General features: G+C 41.8%; 1 protein-coding gene across 1 annotated transcript; it reads right to left on the minus strand.

The window, feature by feature from the left end:
- Positions 1-5198: 5198 nt before the first annotated feature.
- LOC308158278 (5'-3' exonuclease PLD3-like) lies at positions 5199-8782 on the minus strand (the record flags this gene model as incomplete). Its single annotated transcript, XM_080531871.1, has 6 exons — positions 5199-5386; positions 5987-6086; positions 6398-6563; positions 7348-7487; positions 8021-8224; positions 8771-8782. The coding sequence occupies 6 exons, from the start codon at positions 8780-8782 to the stop codon at positions 5199-5201; spliced, it is 810 nt and encodes a 269-aa protein (XP_080387997.1).
- Positions 8783-26735: the final 17953 nt, after the last annotated feature.

Consider the following 26735-nt stretch of genomic DNA (forward strand, 5'->3'; position numbering starts at 1 on the left):
TGGAGGGTCATTTCCTCAATGAGGACGCTGGGCATCTTCACCTCAACCGTCATGGGAGGTGTCCTCACCATGGAGAGGGCCTCTGGAAGGAGCTCCACCTCATCCCTCTGTGGAGGGGTACATGCCTCTTTGGCCCTGGGGCCCTCTTCTCTCTGAGGAGGGGGTACAACCTCAGGGGCTGTCATGATGTCCTGGGGCTCTGCCTTGGCCTCATCAACAGACTGGAGGGTCTGGTGGAGGGTCATTTCCTCCACGAGGACACTGGGGATCTTCACCTCACCTGTCAAGGGAGGCGTCCTCACCATGGAGAGGGGCTCTGAGGAGAGCTCCACCTCATCCCTCTCTAGAGAGATTATCTGTGGGTGGTTCTCATTTGAGACAGACTTTGGTCAAAGTCAAAAATAAGAACAATTAGTCCAAAACAATGAAACATACAGTTGATATCATAGTAAGTGACACACTCATATTATGATAAAAACCTGCACACAATATTTGCATGCTGTATTGATTGAGAATGTTTATTTTGGTCCCTTTACAATTCATAATACAGATATTAAAAATGTACACAGTCACAATGCGTAACACCAGGACCAAAAAGGTGTAGGCTGAAGCCATGGCTTATTGCGCCTACCCTTTTTACATGTATGGGTTTTTCCCCATGAGTACATAATCAAAACATTGAAACTTTTATAAACAAAAATTCACTTACGCATCTTAACAGAAAACTCAAAAGTACCAAACAAAAAACTATATTAATGCACCTAACCTTTTTACATTAGTGGTTTTCCCCTTATGAGTGCATAATCAAGACATAGAAACATTTATAAACACATTTTTACTTAAGCATGTTTTCAAAAATACCAAACAAAACTATATTTATACCTCTGTTTTATACTTGTTAATCATCTTATTTTTTTGTAATTTCTTTAATCCTTTTAGTGTACTACGCATTTTCATTTCCTTTTCAAAAGTATTCCATAAGTTAACTCCTTTAACTGTTATACATCTTTGTTTTGCATTTGTTCTAATCTTTGTTTTCATAAACATACATATTCCTCTGAGTTCGTAATTACTCTGTCTAACTTGAAACAGTCTCTGGATACAGTCTGGAAGCATCTTATTTTTTACTTTATACATTACTTGTGCCATTTTGAAGTCCAAAATGTATCAATACATACAAATGTCACCATTATCAATATCACCACCACGATAATTACACTCAGAGTTATTGACATTGTTATTGACATGTCAGGCTATTAGGACATTACATTAAATTACATATCCTGTATGAGACTCATCTGACTACCTTTTGAAGGGCATTTAGCCAGGTGAGGAGCAGACTGTCCATCGACTCTAACCCTGATGTTCCACGTTCTGAGGCTTGTCCTCCAGACTCTTGGGGCGTGACTGAAGGACCAGTAGGCTGGCCAGACTGTACCTCATTCCCAGGGGCCACTGGGTAATAATAATGGTAATGATTGTTGATCACACCATAGTTATGGTTGATGTTCTGCAGTGCACCCCCACCAGTCTGGTTCCTCCCTGTAAAAAAAAAAAAAAAAAGGAAACGGAGAAGAGGGTTGATACTCAGTCTTCAGATAAGGGGGTATCAATCATTATACATTATAATAACAGTTAGTTCCGACTAAGTAATTTGATTGGACAAGAGGCATTCCATGAGTGCCGATATACAGTATAACAGTACTGGGACTTTTAACTAATCACTCCGCCGCACAGGTGTTCTACTAAATGTTATAATTAGACTACATGTTTGTGTTCAGGTTACTAGGCAACAGTCCAGTTGAAGTTCAGTTGCGGAACAATTTTTTGTTGGCGGAGCCAAAATAAATGATTAAATAAACAAACAAATCATAATCTGTTGTCGCTTATTACTGTTAACTAATAAATTGCGCTGTAGAACTGTTAAAAATAAAACAAGTATAAAAGCAATATGACACTTGTGGTCGTGCTGTTATACTGAATATCAGCACTCCCTCTCGTGTGATAATGCTTAATTAAGACTCATCAGGAGTAGTGTGTGTAATGCTTACCTCCATCATCGTCTTGTCTCCTGTGGTTTTGAGCGTTACGTGCTCTGCTTTGCCCGTCAACAGGACACCGTCCTCCCCCACACTGCAAAAAGTACATCTAAGTAAGATGAAATATCTTAAATCAAGGCAATATATGCTTGTTTTCTGTCCGACTGCACTAGTTTTAAGATATCTTTTACTTTTTAAAGACAATCTTGGCAAGCGAAATGTTCCTGTTCTGTTGACAGGTAGGCTAATATATCCCCCCATTTTATTGCTTTTTTTCTTGTTTTTGAGAACTGACTTTTTGCAGTGCATCCTTCGCAAAAATTTGATCAAGTTAAGAGTTTTGTAGAGACACGGAGAATAAACCATGTTCTTAAAGCTCATTGTAATGGAATGGAATTAGGTATGGCATCAAAAGTTTGCATTCCATGCATTACAATGATCCTGTCCTCAGATGTATACCTCCACAAGCCTAAACGAATTCTTATTCACAGTATTAAATCCAGGGGGTCATCTTCAGGCAAGTACAGTATAGTCAGTGTTTGCTGTTTGATTACTCACGGGAGTGGTATCCATGATAGGCCACCTCCTCTAAGGCAGCTGTGTCTTCTTGGTTTGTAAAGTAGGGGGCATAGAAATGATGCTCTCTCTTGTAGTAGATATGTAATGACACAGTAGTAGTATATTTTCTATCTCTCTAACTGATCTTCGTCTGCAACAGAGTGATCTGAAAGAAGAACAACACAGCATGATGTAACAATAGAACAGAAATATGATTCTAATTCTAATGTGTCATAATAAGCCAATTTCGCCAGTGCAGACGCGTCATTTTCTTTGACAACCAATTTCTGACATAACCACGCCCCCCGCTCGGTTCATGGGTCTACAAATCAATTTCATTTGAATAGATTCTCCCTAATTAATTACAGTTATTAACTAACATACACTCACCTGCGCATCAGCTGGTCATTGAGCATATTTGCCTCAGTTGGTCTGAGTCTATTCCCAAAATGCGTTCGAGGACAAGAGCCTTTAGCAGACCTAGTCTAATTGATATAGGAAAAGTGCTATACAAATAAGTTATTATTATTATTATTATTACAAGACTAAAAAATCCCTCACTCACATGCTTCATTTCCCCAGAACGTTAGTAACTATAAATGGTTTGAAGTCTGTGAATTAGCGTTATTTTTGGTGTAGGCTGCTTGTGTAAGAGTGTGCCTGCAATGTAATAGCGGCGGTAAACATAATGAAAATTGATGTTCACAGAAATAGTGATAGAAAATGAATTGAAACTCATAGATGCAGTCTCTCTGATCCAACGGGATGTTTTCGCCATAAGACACTCTGCTAATAATTCAAAGATGACATGAGTACACAAGTAGTGTTCTTGTCATTGTTTTGATTGACAGCACAGTGAATACGGTTTAGGAAATAAATCAATTCATCATTAGCAAGAGGTTGCATGGTTTTATTCATGGTTTTATTCATTCATGCAAATTGGAGGAAAGATAATTATCCACACTTCTGCATAAAACCACTAACAATAAAGTGGTTTATAACTTTATGATTTCAATTTAAGAACATTACCCAAAAAGGGTAGAGGGGAGTGATGGTGTGGGAATTTAATTCCAGTGCTTGCTGTCAAATATGCAATACATTCGTTTTTTTTTTACTGCTGTTCAACAACTATCTCCACTGTACTTATATTTTAGACACACTCCACATGGTGGAAATTAAAGGGAATTTCTGGACTTTCTCAATTATTATTCAAGGATGTAAATTCAACCATGATATATTCCTATGGGAAACATCCACTTGTTTTAAAAGGGAAGATTTAAAATGAATTAAAAGCCCATATTAGCCAGCCTGCATTGGAAAGCAAGAAACACAAATGAAGCATTAAAGGCACAACCTGGGTTTTGTTTTGTTTTTCATTTAAATGTTTAGGCAGAATATTACTTATAAATGTCTAATGAGCGTAGTACAACTGTCTTACCTTAATAGCATCCAAAATCAAAAGTTAACTAACCCTTCCCCTGCCAAACAGTGGGGTGCAAAGATTTGGGCACTCCTGGTTTAAATGTCTGTTACAATTAATCTCCAAGTGATTGAAAGCAAACCTGAACATTAAATGCTACAAAGTTAAACATGACACCTTTCTGCCAATTTTAAAGCAAGGTTTCTTTTTTATTATAATAAAAAATGTTTTACTCCAAGGTGATTTACTCGGCTTCAATGAGTCAGGTGAATATAATTCTAGGGTTGAACTATATATTCTGAAGTAACTCCATGCCTTCTAAAGTATCCGTATATATTATTGAAAATCTGTGGAGAAATCTCAAACATGCCGTGCATGCAAGAAGGCCGAAGAATATTTCTGAGCAAGAGGTGTTCTGCCAGGAAGAATTCCAAAAACAAGAATTGAAAGACTCTTACTAGGCTACAGGAAGTGTTTGCAAGCTGTTATAGTTGCCCGAGGAGGAGTTACAAACTACTAGCTGACAGGGTTCCCAAACCTTTGCACAAGGCCTTTTTCCTTGTTTTATTATTTTGAAACTGTAAAAAGTTTAAAGATAAAAATGTATCTTACTTTAAAATGTGATGAAATGTGTCATGTTTAACTTTGTACCATTTAGAGGTTAGGTTTGCTTCTTTTCACTTAGATATTAATTGTAAAAGGCATTTTGACTAGGGGTGCCCACCCCACTGTATAATACCCAAACTAGAAGCTGCCAGAAATGTGGCTGAAAAACCAATTAAGAATTGCACCTTTAAAAAGAAGAAACCAGCATGCCAAGAAACATCAATCAAAAAACTCTACAGATACTATACATTTCTCCCTGAGATTGACTGGGATTTAGAGTTCCCAAAGCTACTGTGAAAATGTACCCTTTAAACCATACATCTATTGTATTCTAGAAACTAGTTGATAGTTTTTGATCATTGATAAGTGATAGATGGCAAAAAAATAATTTTTAAATCAGCATTTATCAAAAAATAATAATGATTAACACAACGCTATAATCTTTAAAATCGTCCCAGAGACGAAATGTACATCGTAAGTACCCTCTGCTGGATTGGAGGTCAGAGTCACTGTTAGAGGCAGGAGAAGTGTGGTGGTGGTGGTGGTACTTCATCTAACTCTGTACGTGTATGTGTCTAACAGAGGTCTTTGAGGTCAGTGTGCTGGTTAAGTTGGCTGCTGTAGGAGGACTCCCAGTCCCTTTCGAACACGGCCTGCAGCTGTGACTGGAACGTGCCACCAAGCGATTGGGACGCAGTTTGGTTCACCACCAACCCCGACCCGGCAGTGGTCACAAAGTAGTCCCCAGACCAGTTAGAGGTACTTTGAGAACACAAGACCAGACCAGTTAGAGGTACCTTGAGAACACAAGACCAGAACAGTTAGAGGTACCTTGAGAACACAAGGAAACAAGATGCCTTAGAGCTGATAGATGGGATCTGTTACACTGGATTTCAATAAAGAATCTGCGTAAAATGAAAAATGAAATGAAAATGTCCTATTTGTGTAAAGTCGACACATAAAATACCCTCAACATCTATGCCTAGAGATACAATGGGTGATGCTTCAAATGATATCTGAGCAAACAGGTTTTTATTTCAGATAGGGTTGGGGACAATTGAATTTCAATGCAGTTGATTCAGGAAGTATTACTATTATTTTTTTTAATCAATGATTGCTAAAAGGGCATTCATTTTCAGTGAACTCTCAATAAATTGGAAAAAAGGAAGTTTTTTCAAATATTGGAAGTGTGAACTCAAATCACTTCACAAATTCAAATTGACCTTAACCCTGTTTTTGAGAGAGTGAATCAGTGGTCTAACAATGATTCACAATGCTTCCTAAGGATGACTTAAGGATGACTTTGATCTCACTAATGTTGATATATCTCACTACTGTTGAGTCTAGGAGAGAGGTGTATTACCTATGTAGGCAACCTTGTCTGTCACCATGTACTTGTTGTGGTTAACTCTGGCGAAGGGTATTTCCTTTTGCTTGGGATTGGCTGGCACAACGAAGATTTTCTGGAAAATAGAGAAGCAGAAATGGTACCATAAGATCTTTTTAAATGTGACATCCTGTGCCCAATGACTTGCCCATATTGTGCCTAAACGTGTCATACTCTCAACCAAGCAACCAACACATACATCTCTGCTTACAACCTAAAGAAGACACTGTTCAACACCCAAACACCTCCATCCTTTCTGGACGTAGCTTATTAACAACATAAACAAAACAATGTCGATGAATCATCAACATGAGGATTATGTCTAAAAACTAACGTACAGTAAAGTGACAAAATAAGAAAGCAACTCTTAAGTCTAGGCCTACTCACCACCTGGATGTCCAGCCTTCTCTTGGGTTCCTGGACCGAGGCCAGGGAGCTCAGGAAGGGCAGCATGATAGGCTGTGTGCTGGCCCAGCAGCTGATCAGCAGACGCACGCGCACACGCTTCTCATATGCCACTCGCCTCAGCTGAGTGTCAATGTCGGCCCAGTACCTGCAGATGGCGCCAGACCCACAGGGTTAGGGCCCAGAGATGGGGCTTTATTCATTCCATAACAGACAAACGCTCTAGGAGCCTTTTTACAAGACATGCTGGTAGGTAGAGCCATCTGACCAATGAGCTAGAGTAAGACTAATGAGCTAGAATAATACTCTCCATCAGCTTTGCCTCTCCACAACTTCAACTTTACCTCCAGGAACACTTATCATTGAACAATACTACTAGGCAATTGTTTGTCACACATTTTTATATTTATATCAATCTATTAATTTTGGCTTTATTAGACTAAACATTCCTGAGTCTGAGGCCTGCAAACTTACTTACTGCAAAAAGAAGCTGTTAATGAGTTCATGGGCATTGGGAGGAATGCCTCTCGGTGAGCAACGAGATCATTTTGGGCCATTATATATAGCTATTTGTCTGTATTATCTTGTAGATAGTACTAGTTTTTTTTTGGTCTGTCTTACATGTAACGATGAATTGAGAATCAAGGACCCCAATTGAAATAAGCCAGTGGCTTTCTTGGGTTTTTTATCCTTTTAGTTGACCTTGTATGTAATATGTACTTTCATGTACCTACTTCTGCAAATCTTCTAATAAAGTTTTCAATCAATCAATCAATTATTTCCCTTTTTGGCTCAAGAGCGGAGGCTCTCTAGAATGAAACTTCCTAAGCAAAGTGGTAAGCAAAACTGACTTTAGATGGCTGCATAAGGGCTAATTCCCCAGTCTCCCTGAACTTAAAGTGGCAGTGAAGTTCCCTAGGAGGCTGACTGACCGTTTGGGGTGTGAGAACTCTGTGGTGAGGAGATAGTTCATGACAACAATGTAGACAAACTGCTGTGCGTCCTCCATGACACTCAGGATGGACTGAAGGTCTTCGGTCCTCCCCGCGGCACAGAAGGATGGTGGGGAGCTCTGGGGAGGCAGGATATTGTTGTTAGCATGTGGGTAGTTATAAAGGGATAGTTCACGACACTACACGACACAGACATTATCAGCAGCAACATTTCTTTGCAAGAACTATCCCCACACATAGCGTTGGGGAGACATACTATAGTAAATACACTATAATAATATACATAATAATATCATAATATTAAATCACAGAATGGACCTATCGCTAAGCCACGCCCCCTTTGAAAACTCGGACAAACAAACAACGCTTCACTGGCATTGACTGACTGACCGACCGTGACTGAATGACATTCAATGACTTACAATGGCGGGAGTTGGCAAATTTCTGATTTCTGATTTACCACAGCAAGTAATAGACATGTTTTTTAGAAGATGACAAGAATATTTAGTCTCGAAGCTTTTCACCATCAGATATTAGCGAGTTGTTTGTCCGAGTTTTCTGCTTGTTGTGACTTTTGCTGTGATATGATTGGACAATTTCTATTCTGGTGCGTCACGTGGCTTCGTGATAGATCCATTCCCTCAGGTCTTACAGATAGATAGACGCTGGAGGCCGTGCCGTTGAGTGGCAGCTGCATGGGCGTGTCCTTGTTGTAGGCGGTGGAGTAGCTGCTGGGCCAGGGGGAGGGGATACTGATGACGTCACTCTGGCCCAGATACCAGTAGGCCTCGAAGATCTTCCCCAGGTCTTCAGCCAAGCAGCTGCAGTTGTACACCACGGCTCCCAGCTCCTTCACCTGAGCAGGGACACAAGAGAAGACATACGTTTCCCAGTGTTTCAACCAACACTGATCTTTAGAGGTATTATTTTCAGAATCAATGGCTATATAAAGTCCTAAAAATGTATGTACCAATCCTAGATAGACCCAATTCCATTAAGTCTGTCCTGCTTGGGGGTGTCGTCCTTGGAGGCTCGGCCAACCAGCAGGGTTAGTTTGCGGTGACAGTAATCAACCAGGTCCAGGACCGAGTCACCAGCTGCCTCACAGGAATCCTGTAACCACGGCACCACACACAAACTGTATTCAGTGGCATCCTATGATACACACGTGTGTTTGATACCATTCCTCATTCCGCCCCATGCATTAGAATGAGCCCATCCTCCAATTTCTACCTCCACCGGCCAACCCTGCACCTCACTGATGGTTCGATTATAATTTACACAGTTAAAGTACACATAAAATATACATAGAGCTTCACAATGATCTCGAGATGTTTAAAAAAAAAAGCAAACTGCAAACATTGCTAGTGTTGTGCTGAGGCGTATGTAAACTACTGCTCACCTTATGATACATAACTGTTTCCAGAAGGTTTATGATTGAAACCTCGTGGCGAATCTGAATGTCAGACAATAGAGCAGAAGAAACAATGGAATGAACTGTCAGTATAACAACGACATCAGCATGTGAATTCACAGAATGTCAGTGGAGGTAGGAGGTGGTGCATTCCTTGCATTACACTGAGCCCCGTCCTCCGATTTCTACCTCCACCAGCCTCCACTGTAATATGATCACAACAGAGGTCAGACACGGTTTCTCCTCTCACCACCATATACAGAGGAAACGTGCTCTTCGGATCGAAGTCCCGAAGCTGACAAAGAATAGGAAACACTTTTTGTTTCCAAACCTCCACCAGAATCATCTCATGGACCAAGGTGGGGATCTGGGGAAGAGGGGAAAAGGAGAATGAATTTTGTCAATGGAACCAGCCAGGGCAATGAGTGGTCTTATAATTTATCCTTCCTTCCTTTCTAGACTGAATGAAATCACTGATCTGATTATGACTCGATGGGTGAAGGCAATGCGTGCTGTGCAAAGCGTGTTTAAACTAAACCCAATCCAAGCTAATTGATTATGTTACTTCAAGGGGGAGGAAGGAAGGAAGGACGCATCGTTAGAGTATTCGAACGGGCCCCATCATTGGAAGCACACTACTAGTGTTACACTCTAACCACAGACACTCAAACCACAGACACTCAAACCACAGACACTCAAACCACAGACACTCAAACCACAGACACACTAACCACAGACACTCTAACCACAGACACACTAACCACAGACACTCTAACCACAGACACTCTAACCACTCTAACCACAGACACTCTAACCACAGACACTCTAACCACAGACAGTCTAACCACAGACACTCTAACCACAGACACTCAAACCACAGACACTCAAACCACAGACAGTCTAACCACAGACACTAACCACAGACACACTAACCACAGACACACTAACCACAGACACTCTAACCACAGACACTCTAACCACAGACACTCTAACCACAGACACTCTAACCACAGACACTCAAACCACAGACACTCAAACCACAGACACTCTAACCACAGACACTCTTACCACAGACAGTCTAACCACAGACACACTTACCACAGACACTCTTACCACAGACACTCTAACAACAGACACACTTACCACAGACACTCTAACCACAGACACTCTAACCACAGACACTCTAACCACAGACACTCTAACCACAGACACTCTAACCACAGACACTCTAACCACTCTAACCACAGACACTCTAACCACAGACACTCTAACCACAGCCACTCAAACCACAGACACTCTAACCACAGACACTCTAACCACAGACACTCAAACCACAGACACTCAAACATTAACATGAAGCTAATTAGTATGAAGCTAATTAACATACAGCTCATTAACATACAGCTCATTAACAAATACTTTTAAATAATTAATTAATAACATATACACACACAGACACACGTATACACACAGAGACATTAGCATGAAGCTCATTAACATACAGCTCATTAGCATGAAGCTAATTAACATACAGCTCATTAGCATGAAACTAATTAGCATGAAACTCATTAACATACAGCTCATTAACATACACACACAGACAGACACACGTTTATACACACACAGAGACATTAGCATGAAGCTCATTAGCATGAAGCTCATTAGCATGAAGCTCATTAGCATGAAGCTCATTAGCATGAAGCTCATTAACATGAAGCTCATTAGCATGAAGGTAATTAGCATGAAGCTCATTAACATACAGCTCATTTACATACACACACAGACACACACACAGCTCATTAACATACAGCTCATTAACATACAGCTCATTAGCATGAAGCTCATTAGTATGAAGCTAAGTAACATACAGCTCATTAACATACAGCTCATTAACATATACTTTTAAATAATTAATTAATAACATATACACACACAGACACACGTATACACACAGAGACATTAGCATGAAGCTCATTAGCATGAAGCTCATTAGCATGAAGCTCATTAACATGAAGCTCATTAGCATGAAGGTAATTAGCATGAAGCTCATTAACATACAGCTCATTTACATACACACAGACACACACAGCTCATTAACATACAGCTCATTAACATACAACTCATTAGCATGAAGCTAATTAGTATGAAGCTAATTAACATACAGCTCATTAACATACAGCTCATTAACATATACTTTTAAATAATTAATTAATAACATATACACACACAGACACACGTATACACACAGAGACATTAGCATGAAGCTCATTAGCATGAAGCTCATTAGCATGAAGCTCATTAACATACAGCTCATTAACATACACACACAGACACACGTATACACACACACAGAGACATTAGCATGAAGCTCATTAGCATGAAGCTCATTAACATGAAGGTAATTAGCATGAAGCTCATTAACATACAGCTCATTTACATACACACACACAGAGAGACACACACAGCTCATTAACATACAGCTCATTAGCATGAAGCTTATTAGCATACAGCTCATTAACATACAGTACTGCTGCTCTGTCTACTGCAGGTCACACACAGCTCATTAACATACAGCTCATTAGCATGAAGCTAATTAGCATGAAGCTCATAAGCATGAAGCTCAATAACATACAGCTCATTAACATACACACACAGACAGACACACGTATACACACACTCAGAGACATTAGCATGAAGCTCATTAGCATGAAGCTCATTAGCATGAAGCTCATTAACATACAGCTCATTAACATACACACACACAGACAGACACACGTATACACACACTCAGAGACATTAGCATGAAGCTCATTAGCATGAAGCTCATTAGCATGAAGCTCATTAGCATGAAGCTCATTAGCATGAAGCTCATTAACATACAGCTCATTAACATACACACACAGACAGACACACGTATACACACACTCAGAGACATTAGCATGAAGCTCATTAGCATGAAGCTCATTAACATGAAGCTCATTAGCATGAAGGTAATTAACATACAGCTCATTTACATACACACACAGAGACACACACACAGCTCATTAACATACAGCTCATTAACATATACTTTTAAATAATTAATTAATAACATATACCTACACAGACACACGTATACACACAGAGACATTAGCATGAAGCTCATTAGCATGAAGCTCATTAGCATGAAGCTTATTAACATACAGCTCATTAACATACACACACAGACAGACACACGTATACACACACTCAGAGACATTAGCATGAAGCTCATTAGCATGAAGCTCATTAACATGAATCTCATTAGCATGAAGGTAATTAACATACAGTTAATTAACATACAGCTCATTAGCATGAAGCTAATTAGCATACAGCTCATTAGCATGAAGCTAATTAGCATACAGCTCATTAGCATGAAGCTTATTAGCATACAGCTCATTAACATACAGTACTGCTGCTCTGTCTACTGCAGGTCACACACAGCTCATTAGCATGAAGCTCATTAGCATGAAGCTCATTAACATACAGCTCATTAACATACAGCTCATTAGCATGAAGCTAATTAGCATACAGTTAATTAACATACAGTACTGCTGCTCTGTCTACTGCAGGTCACACACAGCTCATTAACATACAGCTCATTAACATACAGCTCATTAGCATGAAGCTCATTAGTATGACGCTAATTAACATACAGCTCATTAACATACAGCTCATTAACATATACTTTTAAATAATTAATTAATAACATATACACACACAGACACACGTATACACACAGAGACATTAGCATGAAGCTCATTAGCATGAAGCTCATTAACATACAGCTCATTAACATACACACACAGACAGACACACGTATACACACACAGAGACATTAGCATGAAGCTCATTAGCATGAAGCTCATTAACATACAGCTAATTAGCATGAAGCTAATTAGCATACCGCTCATTAACATACAGTACTGCTGCTCTGTCTACTGCAGGTCACACACAGCTCATTAACATACAGCTCATTAACATACAGCTCATTAGCATGATGCTCATTAGCATGAAGCTAATTAGCATGAAGCTCATTAACATACAGCTCATTAACATACACACACAGACACAGACACACAGAGACACACACACGCAGCTCATTAACATACAGCTCATTAACATACAGCTCATTAGCATGAAGCTCATTAGCATGAAGCTAATTAGCATGAAGCTCATTAACATACAGCTCATTAACATACAGTACTGCTGCTGTACTACTGCAGGTCACACACACAACCCACTTTGACGTAAGCCACTCCCCCTAACTGTCTAAGCCACTCCCACTTTGACGTAAGCCACTCCCCCTAACTGTCTAAGCCACACCCACTTTGATACAAGCTCCACCCACTTTGATACAAGCCACTCCCCCTAAGTGTCTAAGCCCCTCCCACATTGACGTAAGCCACTCCCCCTAACTGTCTAAGCCCCTCCCACATTGACGTAAGCCACTCCCCCTAACTGTCTAAGCCCCTCCCACATTGACATAAGCCACTCCCCCTAACTGTCTAAGCCACATCCACTTTGATACTGGCCACTCCCACTTTGATACAAGCCACTCCCCCTAAGTGTCTAAGCCACGCCCACTTCGGTACAGGCCACTCCCACTTTGATACAAGCCACTCCCCCTAAGTGTCTAAGCCACACCCACTTCGATACAGGCCACTCCCATTTTGATACACACCACACCCACTTTGATACAGGCCACACCCACATTGATACAAGCACCTCCCACTTTGATACAAGCCACTCCCCCTAACTGTCTAAGCCCCTCCCACATTGACGTAAGCCACTCCCCCTAACTGTCTAAGCCACTCCCACTTTGATACAGGCCACTCCCACTTTGATACAGGCCACACCCACTTTGATACAGGCCACTCCCCCTAACTGTCTAAGCCACTCCCACTTTGATACAGGCCACACCCGCTTTGATACAGGCCACTCCCCCTAACTGTCTAAGCCACACCCACATTGATACAAGCACCTCCCACTTTGATACAAGCCACTCCCCCTAACTGTCTAAGCCCCTCCCACATTGACGTAAGCCACTCCCCCTAACTGTCTAAGCCCCTCCCACATTGACGTAAGCCACTCCCACTCACACAGGTATACACACACACACTCACACAGGTACTCACTCACTCACACACACACACACACACACACACACACACTCACACAGATACTCACTCACTCACACACACACACACACACACACACACACACACACACACACACACACACACACAGCCCAGTAGACACACACACACTGAGCTGGGCAGTAACAGAGAAGCAGGCCTGGTTCAGAGAGACACAGTGACTCCTGTCCATATCCCCATCCACTAGTAAGCATTCCCCATAGACTCCCACATATCCCCCTAGACTGGTATGCATTCCACATAGAGGAGCCAGTAGACACAGACACACACACACTGAGCTGGGCAGTAACAGAGAAGCAGGCCTGCTAGCATACAGCATCCCACTGAAGCAGAAGGCCTTGTACACCAGCAGTCTTTACTCGTTGCATGCAGTAGCTCACAGGACAGCAGATGGCTGAATAACTGGTAATGTACACACACACACACTCACACACACACACACACACACACACACACACACACACACACACACACACACACATCCAGTCACACACACACACACAGACACGTCCAGCAGGTCTGATATTGGTCCGGCTGGACTCGCCTCGAAGAGTAGATGTCGAAAAATATGTATTGTGTGGGGAAAAGGTGAAGGGAAAAATAGACGTAAAATAAGCCCCACCCCCTTTTTTAAAGCCCCGCCCCCTTTCCCCCTTCCCCATAGACTCCCATTAATTTTGGCCTTACCTGTTCTCCGGTTCTCCTTGGGGTCCCACACTTAAGCCCTCCCCGAGATGCAAGCCCCTTCCTGGGCTCGCAGCGAGGAAGAGCCCCTCCGCGATCCTGGAAGTATTGATAACTGGTACCCTAAGGAAATTTTTGGTTGAAATTGAAAAGGTGTAAACAGACTGTTCCACCTGGGACTTGAACCCAGGTCTCCCCACTTGCCAGCCGGGAGACTTAACACACTGACCCACCGAGCAGGTCATGAAAGGTCATTGCCAGATACAGAGGATAATGATATTCTTCTGTGCAGGTTGAATGAGCTGTCTGTGTCTGTGTCCTATCTGATCATGTGTAGAATCCACAGTCTCTCTGTGTGTGACTCTGTCTGCCTGTGTGTGACACAAAAAAACTAAAAACGAAAAAAACACTGGGTTACAGGGGATTTGAACCCAGGCCTCCCGGTCTAATAGACAGGAGACTTAACACACTGAGCCACTGTGACAGAGCTGGGAGACGGGAAAAAAAATCACCTACTTGAAGAAATTCAGTCCCACATCTGTTCACAAGGCTCTGATCAGTGTAGAATCTCTGTCCTCTGTCTCTCTGTCCTATCTGATCATGTGTATCATCATGTAGTCATGTAGTCATGTAATCATATCTGATATAATCAATCACACTGTCATACAGGCAGCAGCAGCAGACACAGTCTAGAAAAGGTCAATAGGTCATTGGATTTGAACCCTGGCCTTCAGCGTTAAAAAGACAGACTGAGACTTAAGACTGAGCTACTCGGGCAGTCCTGAGAAAAAAAGACTCATCTACTTCAAGACATTTCACATGATTTCATTTCACATCTCACCATCATAGTGAAGTAGCTACATCAGGTGCATCACCGTTACGCTCTCATCCCTGAGATGATGTTACAGGCCACTAGGGAGAGTGCTGCTGCATACTGTTCCCCTTAGCTTACTTTGTTTAACTCTGAACTTTCTTTTGAAGAAATCAAACGGTATGCTATATGTTGCTGCAGAAATGTTTGATGATGGTAAGTGTTATTTTTCCTGCAGGCTGTGCTCTGAAAGAGGACTTCCGGCTCTACGCACCCTGTTTGACAATGTTCACTTCAAAGGCAAAGGACATGAGGTAATCTTAACTGTCGTCAGGTCCTGTAGGGATAGGCTGTTATTTATCATAAACGAATCAAATTAATGATCCATGACGGCCAAATGTTTTGTTTTATTTATTTTGTTGTAAGCTCAAAAATGTGTGTGTGTGTGTGTGTGTGTGTGTGTGTGTGTGTGTGTGTGTGTGTGTGTGTGTGTTTGTGCGCATGTCCGTCCATCCGTGTCCAGACTGAGAATCTGAAAGTGTTGATGCAGACTATGGAGAATTGGGCTCACAGACTGTACCCCAAACTGCAGTTTGATGACTTCATAGGCAAACTAGAGACATTAGGCAGCAAAAAAGAAGTGCAGGTGAGAAAAACAAAGGAAAACCTCTCCCATATGATCCTCAATGGCTTTAGTGTGTTTAAAAAAACATGTGTGAAACCTTAATTCTTGCTTTATTTTCATCAGACTTGTCTCAAGCGAATACGATTGGACATGCCGTTGACACATGACGATTTCATAGGCAAAGACGGTAAGATACAAATGTCACTATCCAGGCAGGGCATCTTTACAGTAATACACCAAACACTAGGTGGAAAACAATGGAAGTGTCTTTTTGAAGTAACCACGGGTATGATAATGTTATTACTACAGAAGAGCCTTGACTTGTCATGTTCCTAAACAAACGTAGTGATTCACAGGCTGAGTGACTTTCTCAATTCATCCAGGTGAGGAGGGGGAGGAAGCAGTACGGAGAGAAGACCCTATCCATGACGACCCAGACCCGTTCGGAGATGGTGGTTTCGCTGATGAACCCCCAAGACTGATCCACTCCACCCCAGCCCCCGCCCCCGCTCCCACGGCCATCCCCTCCCTGACCGAGGAGCAGCAGAGACGTATGGAGCTGAACAAACAGTTGGCCCTGGAGAGAAGACTGGCGCGTATGCAACAGCACACAGGTCAGTCACCCAACCACACCCAGAAGGACATTTTGACAGGGTAGAAAATGTATTTGTAGTTCGGAAAAAAAAAAAAAAAAAACACCAGTGGGTTATTTTCCTGAAAGCTGTTGTACCTTTAAAATCATCTTGGGTTCATGTGGGCAGCGGGCTACAGGGAACTCATCCAATATCTAAATTCCTCTGCCGACACTTGATTGACTTTGCCATACCCGATATAGAGATTGAATTGCAGACATTTAACCAAATGACCTCAGTTGGAAAGGGTATGTTGAGGAATACAGTTATGCATTGGTTAATCTTAATTAATTATTTATGAATTAATTAATTAATTGGGGCGGCGGTAGCCTAGAGGTTAGAGAGGCCGGCTAGCACTCGGAAGGCCGCTGGTTCGATGCCCACCTCAGGAGGGAGCTTGCATGTGCCGTTGAGCAAGGCACTTAACCCCTAATTGCTCCAGGGGCGCCAAATATGGCTGACTCTGTGCCTAGAGCAATAATACCAAATTCCAACAATTGACTGACAAGTTGATTGCATGGCAATAAATCAGTAAAAAAAATAAAATAAACAAGATCTCCCTCCCTCCTCAGAGGCCTCCCAGACCGCGACTCTGAGTCAGTCAGCTGAGGAACCCTCCACCAGCTCCTCATCACACTTCTCCAGTCAGAGGAACCATCAAGAAGACAATGTTGATGATGATGATGATGATTTGGACCGCAGCCCAAAGAACAGACCCCTAGACAAAGGCTCTCTGCTGGAGCCAGACTCCCCAGTGTGTGAGAGGAGAGACACCAGCAACAACCCTATTCCTGAACTGAGCAACAGCCAGGAACACAGCAACTGACACACACACACACACACACACACACACACACACACACACACACACACCATCAAGGTACCTTGAGAGGACTACCAACCAAGCTACGGATGTTTTTGCCTGTTCAAGTTCTTACAAGTCACCAACGTGGTCATATTATTGACAGTTTTTTCCTGTTCTACAAAAATGCCATGATGAAAGCCAAACACCATGTTGGATTGAAGAGTTGATATACTGTTTGTTTTGACAATTCACTTGAAGGGGCCTTAATGATGTTTCCTCAAACCATGTTTGTCCTTATGTGTAAGGATGCTGTTGCGCAAAGAGCTAACTTTGATTATGCTTTTTCATGTGTTTCTTTTTTCTTTTCTTTTTTTCCATCAAACATTTCTTGTTGTCAATAAAAGTATTTTAAAATCCTTTAAAAAAAATCTGGGTCTATTGCTCTGTCACCTAGCATTTTGGAGTTTAGCTTGCAACGTCGCGAGCGTGTTAGCGGCTAAATTACAGTAACTTCCTCTTATACGTTTTGGTAACGGCCCTGGTAACAATCTATGCCACTTGCAAAGAAGATAAGGGTTAGTTCAACCTTATGTTGCGGTGTTTGCTCAATTTGATGTTTGACACTGGTCAGAGTAGATCCAGTTCACATTGGGAAGGATCAATGCTTTGGTAGGTAGCCTAGAGGTTAGAGAGGCTGGCTAGCAGTTGGCTGGCTAGTTTGATCCCTGCCTCAGGAGGGAGCTTGCATGTGGCCTTGAGCAAGGCACCTAACCCCTAATTGCTCTAGGGGTGCCGAATATGGGTGACTCTGTGCCTAGAGCAAAAATACCAAATTCCAACAATTGACTGACAAGTTGATTGCAGGGTAAATAAATCAGTAAAAAAAAATGCAAAGCTCTTCATAGCACATTTCAATGTAGTACACCTCCAACATACCTGTCTAAACTCAGAGAGCAAATGACACTATGGAAAGATAAAAGGTAAAACACACAAGTCCATCTGATTTAACCTCTTTATATCCACGGACCCTCATGGGCATCCGAAGTGATATAAAGAGTTTACCTCGATCAATTCTCTTCATCGATATCACATTTTTTTCACAACTTTGCATGCTATACGATGCCACCATTTTTTTCCAGAGACGGTAAACACGGCCTAAGTCACATCCAGTTTTCTCCAACTGGAGAATGTGTCATGTCCGGTTTCAACGCCAAATTTCCTCTCAACTCAACTCAAAAAAAAAACAAAAAAAAAAAAATCTGATACATGAGAAAGGTCAAAGGTCAAAGATGGTGCCAACATATCTCCAAATGGCCTAAACATATAGGTGTCCGCCTAAACATACCTGTACTAAAACAGGTACAAAGTTGCATTTGCTCACATTACTAGCATCGACTTTGGCACAAGTACTAATAAGACCCTGGAGTACTGATTCCTAGATGATTTGGGCTTGGTTATCAGGTTTCCAAGGTGATATTCACTGTAAAAGCTGTTGTTTTTTTAGGCGGAGACTGAATTTGAGATGTTTTATAATGTTCTAGCTCTATTTACTCTGACACAGTAACATAGATTTTGATTCTGACACTTCTACAGCCACCCCACAGGTGTTAGCTTTCATTTGATAACAATATCATTATGAAGGCCCTTGTGATTGTGGAGATATTCTATATTCACTGTGGGCATGTCATTTCGAGCAGAAAACCAGAAAAATGAGGTGGATAAGAAGAGGTTGAATGAGAGAAGCGGTGGGAATGCTTTTTATTTTATTTGATATGCCGAGAAGTTTTGGGAATTGTTTTAGTTATTTTTTTTAAAATAATCGGTATCCTCAGAGCTGGTGGGATAATAGCCTGTGAAAGAAAGAAAAAAGTCATTTACACTGTTACTTCAGTCAAGCTGCATGTTACTGTAAAGAACACATTTTAAGTTCAGGAAATAATGAATATATATATGTTTTCTGCATTACACAGAAAGCAGTAAACCAAAGGTGAAAATGTCTAAAACGGGTCTTAAAATAGCTGGGAGGGTCTTACCTAAACAGGCAACTCTCCTGATATGGGACACAGCATTTCCCAGAAGACCATGGCCCTTCTCCTTGGTAGCTGTAGAGACATTAAAAACACATTACTCTCTGTCTGTTAAAAGCAGTCATAACCATAATGTAACTCAACGCAGAAGAGAGAAAACAAATGGCTCAAATAAGTACTGACTCTCCAGTGTCTTGGGGATGGGCGCCATGGTTGTTGCGGGGTCCATCATTGTTGCGGGGTCCATTGGGTCCAGCAGCGCTCCAGGTCCCTGTCCTGGACCCGTGGAGGCCATTACACTGGGGTTTAGAAGTTCGGGGGACCTCCTCACTGGACATATTGTTACTAGGAAAAAACATGATAAAATGTTCGTCAACATCACCACAGTCATTACAGTCAGCACTCGAGTTGAGGGGGGATGAGGGGGGATGGCATCCCCTCTGAAATAAAAACAGTAAAAATCATCCCCCTTCTAAAACTGCCATCCCCCCTTTCCATCCCTTATGTCATTCTATCAATGAACGTGGTATTACTGCTATTTCAACATTTAGTTTTGCGCATATTGAGTAAAATACTGTGGGCGAGGGGGCACGCGCACACATGCAATGACATTTTTACCAAGTCACTGACGCTGTGGGGATGCTAAAATTGTCCCCATATGATAAAATCCACCATCCCCCCCCTGATTTTCTTTTACAACTTAAGTACTGATTACAGTCATTACAGACTGAAAAAAAAACATGATCAAATTATCGTCATCATCACCACAGTCATTATAATCATTACAGACTGACTGGGTGTAAGGAGTTAAGCCACAGCAGTAATTACCGTACCTGCACTCCTAGAGTGTATGTGTCCTGGAGTGGTAGATGGAGGATCCCACAGACAGCAAGAATTCATGACGGGAACCATCGCAAGGGCAGCTGTCGTTGGTGGAGCCATCATTGGTGGAGGTGATGGAAAGGGCATGCTCTGTGAAAAATAATTATATAAATAAAATCTGCTCAATGAAACTAACCTGAATGAGTTGGATAAAAAGCAATGCTTGTACAGTTAGAATATGACTGCTGTAAGATGATAGTTAAATGTGGACCTTAAGGTGTAGCTGGATCTAAATCCTGCCCCTTGTCCTCTGATGAAGCGCATGTTTTACCCCTGTGTGTAGTAATCTGGGGCCTCACCTCAAGGCAGGTTTTTGGTCGAACTCCCAGCTGTTGTGGAGGCTCAACACCCAGAGCGCCAATCTCCAGCAGATCCCACTTATATAGGGGGTTGGTGTCAGGGAGCTGTTGGGGATTAAATGCCTTCAAGAAGGCAAACTGTGTCGGGGTCACAGTGTTTTTGGCCACTGCCTTATCCAGAACCATCATGGGCATTGTCCAGGCGATCTCCACCTGAACCATCATGGGCGATGTCCTCCTCACCATGGAGAGGGCCTTTGGAAGGAGCTCCACCTTCCAGAGGCACGTTTTAGTGTCAAGCTGTTGTGGAGGCTCAACCTCCTGACTAAGAAGCTCCACCTCATCCCTCTGTGGAGGGGTAGATTGGGGCTCCCAACCTTCCCTCTGTGGAGGTGGTACAACCTCAGGGGCTGTCATGATGTCCTGGGGCTCTGCCTTGGCCTCATCAACAGACTGGAGGGTCTGGTGGAGGGTTATTTCCTCCACACCTGTAGCCACACCCACAGCACCCATCTCCAGATCCCACTTTGATGGGGGGTCAGCGTCAGGGAGGATGTCCCCCTGGTCCCTCTGTTGGGGATTAAATGTTGTATAGAAGGCAAACTGTGTCGTGGTGTCTGCCTTGGCCTGAGAGTTGACACCTGTCATGGGAGGTGTGTTAACCACTGACAGGGCCTTTGGGAGGAGCTCCACCTCTTTCCTCTGGGGAGGGGTAACAACCTCCGGTGCTGTGTCTTCATCCCTGTGGGTAAAGAGGAGGACACTGGGAATCTCCACCTCTGGTAGGAGCTCCACCTCATCCCTCATCATCGTCCGATGGAGGGTCCTTTTCTCAACTAGGACACTGGGAATCTCCTCCTCATCCCTCTGTGGAGGGGTACATGCCTCTTTGGCCTCATCAACAGACTGGAGGGTCTGGTGGAGGGTCATTTCCTCAATGAGGACGCTGGGCATCTTCACCTCAACCGTCATAGGAGGTGTCCTCACCATGGAGAGGGCCTCTGGAAGGAGCTCCACCTCATCCCTCTGTGGAGGGGTACATGCCTCTTTGGCCCTGGGGCCCTCTTCTCTCTGAGGAGGGGGTACAACCTCAGGGGCTGTCATGATGTCCTGGGGCTCTGCCTTGGCCTCATCAACAGACTGGAGGGTCTGGTGGAGGGTTATTTCCTCCACACCTGTAGCCACACCCATAGCCCATGTAGCCCATGTAGCACAAGATCTCCAGATCCCACTTTGATGGGGGGTCGGCGTCAGGGAGGATGTCCCCCTGGTCCCTCTGTTGGGGATTACATTTTGTATAGAAGGCAAACTGTGTCGTGCTGTCTGAGAGTTGACACCTGTCATGGGAGGTGTGTTTACCACTGACAGGGCCTTTGGGAGGAGCTCCACCTCTTTCCTCTGGGGAGGGGTAACAACCTCCGGTGCTGTGTCTTCATCCCTGTGGGTAAAGAGGAGGACACTGGGAATCTCCACCTCTGGTAGGAGCTCCACCTCATCCCTCATCATCGTCCGATGGAGGGTCATTTTCTTAACAAGGACACTGGGAATCTCCACCTCATCCCACTGTGGAGGGGTACATGCCTCTTTGGCCTCATCAACAGACTGGAGGGTCTGGTGGAGGGTCATTTCCTCAATGAGGACGCTGGGCATCTTCACCTCAACCGTCATGGGAGGTGTCCTCACCATGGAGAGGGCCTCTGGAAGGAGCTCCACCTCATCCCTCTGTGGAGGGGTACATGCCTCTTTGGCCCTGGGGCCCTCTTCTCTCTGAGGAGGGGGTACAACCTCAGGGGCTGTCATGATGTCCTGGGGCTCTGCCTTGGCCTCATCAACAGACTGGAGGGTCTGGTGGAGGGTCATTTCCTCCACGAGGACACTGGGGATCTTCACCTCACCTGTCAAGGGAGGCGTCCTCACCATGGAGAGGGGCTCTGAGGAGAGCTCCACCTCATCCCTCTCTAGAGAGATTATCTGTGGGTGGTTCTCATTTGAGACAGACTTTGGTCAAAGTCAAAAATAAGAACAATTAGTCCAAAACAATGAAACATACAGTTGATATCATAGTAAGTGACACACTCATATTATGATAAAAACCTGCACACAATATTTGCATGCTGTATTGATTGAGAATGTTTATTTTGGTCCCTTTACAATTCATAATACAGATATTAAAAATGTACACAGTCACAATGCGTAACACCAGGACCAAAAAGGTGTAGGCTGAAGCCATGGCTTATTGCGCCTACCCTTTTTACATGTATGGGTTTTTCCCCATGAGTACATAATCAAAACATTGAAACTTTTATAAACAAAAATTCACTTACGCATCTTAACAGAAAACTCAAAAGTACCAAACAAAAAACTATATTAATGCACCTAACCTTTTTACATTAGTGGTTTTCCCCTTATGAGTGCATAATCAAGACATAGAAACATTTATAAACACATTTTTACTTAAGCATGTTTTCAAAAATACCAAACAAAACTATATTTATACCTCTGTTTTATACTTGTTAATCATCTTATTTTTTTGTAATTTCTTTAATCCTTTTAGTGTACTACGCATTTTCATTTCCTTTTCAAAAGTATTCCATAAGTTAACTCCTTTAACTGTTATACATCTTTGTTTTGCATTTGTTCTAATCTTTGTTTTCATAAACATACATATTCCTCTGAGTTCGTAATTACTCTGTCTAACTTGAAACAGTCTCTGGATACAGTCTGGAAGCATCTTATTTTTTACTTTATACATTACTTGTGCCATTTTGAAGTCCAAAATGTATCAATACATACAAATGTCACCATTATCAATATCACCACCACGATAATTACACTCAGAGTTATTGACATTGTTATTGACATGTCAGGCTATTAGGACATTACATTAAATTACATATCCTGTATGAGACTCATCTGACTACCTTTTGAAGGGCATTTAGCCAGGTGAGGAGCAGACTGTCCATCGACTCTAACCCTGATGTTCCACGTTCTGAGGCTTGTCCTCCAGACTCTTGGGGCGTGACTGAAGGACCAGTAGGCTGGCCAGACTGTACCTCATTCCCAGGGGCCACTGGGTAATAATAATGGTAATGATTGTTGATCACACCATAGTTATGGTTGATGTTCTGCAGTGCACCCCCACCAGTCTGGTTCCTCCCTGTAAAAAAAAAAAAAAAAAGGAAACGGAGAAGAGGGTTGATACTCAGTCTTCAGATAAGGGGGTATCAATCATTATACATTATAATAACAGTTAGTTCCGACTAAGTAATTTGATTGGACAAGAGGCATTCCATGAGTGCCGATATACAGTATAACAGTACTGGGACTTTTAACTAATCACTCCGCCGCACAGGTGTTCTACTAAATGTTATAATTAGACTACATGTTTGTGTTCAGGTTACTAGGCAACAGTCCAGTTGAAGTTCAGTTGCGGAACAATTTTTTGTTGGCGGAGCCAAAATAAATGATTAAATAAACAAACAAATCATAATCTGTTGTCGCTTATTACTGTTAACTAATAAATTGCGCTGTAGAACTGTTAAAAATAAAACAAGTATAAAAGCAATATGACACTTGTGGTCGTGCTGTTATACTGAATATCAGCACTCCCTCTCGTGTGATAATGCTTAATTAAGACTCATCAGGAGTAGTGTGTGTAATGCTTACCTCCATCATCGTCTTGTCTCCTGTGGTTTTGAGCGTTACGTGCTCTGCTTTGCCCGTCAACAGGACACCGTCCTCCCCCACACTGCAAAAAGTACATCTAAGTAAGATGAAATATCTTAAATCAAGGCAATATATGCTTGTTTTCTGTCCGACTGCACTAGTTTTAAGATATCTTTTACTTTTTAAAGACAATCTTGGCAAGCGAAATGTTCCTGTTCTGTTGACAGGTAGGCTAATATATCCCCCCATTTTATTGCTTTTTTTCTTGTTTTTGAGAACTGACTTTTTGCAGTGCATCCTTCGCAAAAATTTGATCAAGTTAAGAGTTTTGTAGAGACACGGAGAATAAACCATGTTCTTAAAGCTCATTGTAATGGAATGGAATTAGGTATGGCATCAAAAGTTTGCATTCCATGCATTACAATGATCCTGTCCTCAGATGTATACCTCCACAAGCTTAAACGAATTCTTATTCACAGTATTAAATCCAGGGGGTCATCTTCAGGCAAGTACAGTATAGTCAGTGTTTGCTGTTTGATTACTCACGGGAGTGGTATCCATGATAGGCCACCTCCTCTAAGGCAGCTGTGTCTTCTTGGTTTGTAAAGTAGGGGGCATAGAAATGATGCTCTCTCTTGTAGTAGATATGTAATGACACAGTAGTAGTATATTTTCTATCTCTCTAACTGATCTTCGTCTGCAACAGAGTGATCTGAAAGAAGAACAACACAGCATGATGTAACAATAGAACAGAAATATGATTCTAATTCTAATGTGTCATAATAAGCCAATTTCGCCAGTGCAGACGCGTCATTTTCTTTGACAACCAATTTCTGACATAACCACGCCCCCCGCTCGGTTCATGGGTCTACAAATCAATTTCATTTGAATAGATTCTCCCTAATTAATTACAGTTATTAACTAACATACACTCACCTGCGCATCAGCTGGTCATTGAGCATATTTGCCTCAGTTGGTCTGAGTCTATTCCCAAAATGCGTTCGAGGACAAGAGCCTTTAGCAGACCTAGTCTAATTGATATAGGAAAAGTGCTATACAAATAAGTTATTATTATTATTATTATTACAAGACTAAAAAATCCCTCACTCACATGCTTCATTTCCCCAGAACGTTAGTAACTATAAATGGTTTGAAGTCTGTGAATTAGCGTTATTTTTGGTGTAGGCTGCTTGTGTAAGAGTGTGCCTGCAATGTAATAGCGGCGGTAAACATAATGAAAATTGATGTTCACAGAAATAGTGATAGAAAATGAATTGAAACTCATAGATGCAGTCTCTCTGATCCAACGGGATGTTTTCGCCATAAGACACTCTGCTAATAATTCAAAGATGACATGAGTACACAAGTAGTGTTCTTGTCATTGTTTTGATTGACAGCACAGTGAATACGGTTTAGGAAATAAATCAATTCATCATTAGCAAGAGGTTGCATGGTTTTATTCATGGTTTTATTCATTCATGCAAATTGGAGGAAAGATAATTATCCACACTTCTGCATAAAACCACTAACAATAAAGTGGTTTATAACTTTATGATTTCAATTTAAGAACATTACCCAAAAAGGGTAGAGGGGAGTGATGGTGTGGGAATTTAATTCCAGTGCTTGCTGTCAAATATGCAATACATTCTTTTTTTTTTACTGCTGTTCAACAACTATCTCCACTGTACTTATATTTTAGACACACTCCACATGGTGGAAATTAAAGGGAATTTCTGGACTTTCTCAATTATTATTCAAGGATGTAAATTCAACCATGATATATTCCTATGGGAAACATCCACTTGTTTTAAAAGGGAAGATTTAAAATGAATTAAAAGCCCATATTAGCCAGCCTGCATTGGAAAGCAAGAAACACAAATGAAGCATTAAAGGCACAACCTGGGTTTTGTTTTGTTTTTCATTTAAATGTTTAGGCAGAATATTACTTATAAATGTCTAATGAGCGTAGTACAACTGTCTTACCTTAATAGCATCCAAAATCAAAAGTTAACTAACCCTTCCCCTGCCAAACAGTGGGGTGCAAAGATTTGGGCACTCCTGGTTTAAATGTCTGTTACAATTAATCTCCAAGTGATTGAAAGCAAACCTGAACATTAAATGCTACAAAGTTAAACATGACACCTTTCTGCCAATTTTAAAGCAAGGTTTCTTTTTTATTATAATAAAAAATGTTTTACTCCAAGGTGATTTACTCGGCTTCAATGAGTCAGGTGAATATAATTCTAGGGTTGAACTATATATTCTGAAGTAACTCCATGCCTTCTAAAGTATCCGTATATATTATTGAAAATCTGTGGAGAAATCTCAAACATGCCGTGCATGCA

Source organism: Nansenia antarctica, assembly GCF_963989245.1.
Source record: "Nansenia antarctica genome assembly, chromosome: 5".
NCBI classification, from domain to species: domain Eukaryota; kingdom Metazoa; phylum Chordata; class Actinopteri; order Argentiniformes; family Microstomatidae; genus Nansenia; species Nansenia antarctica.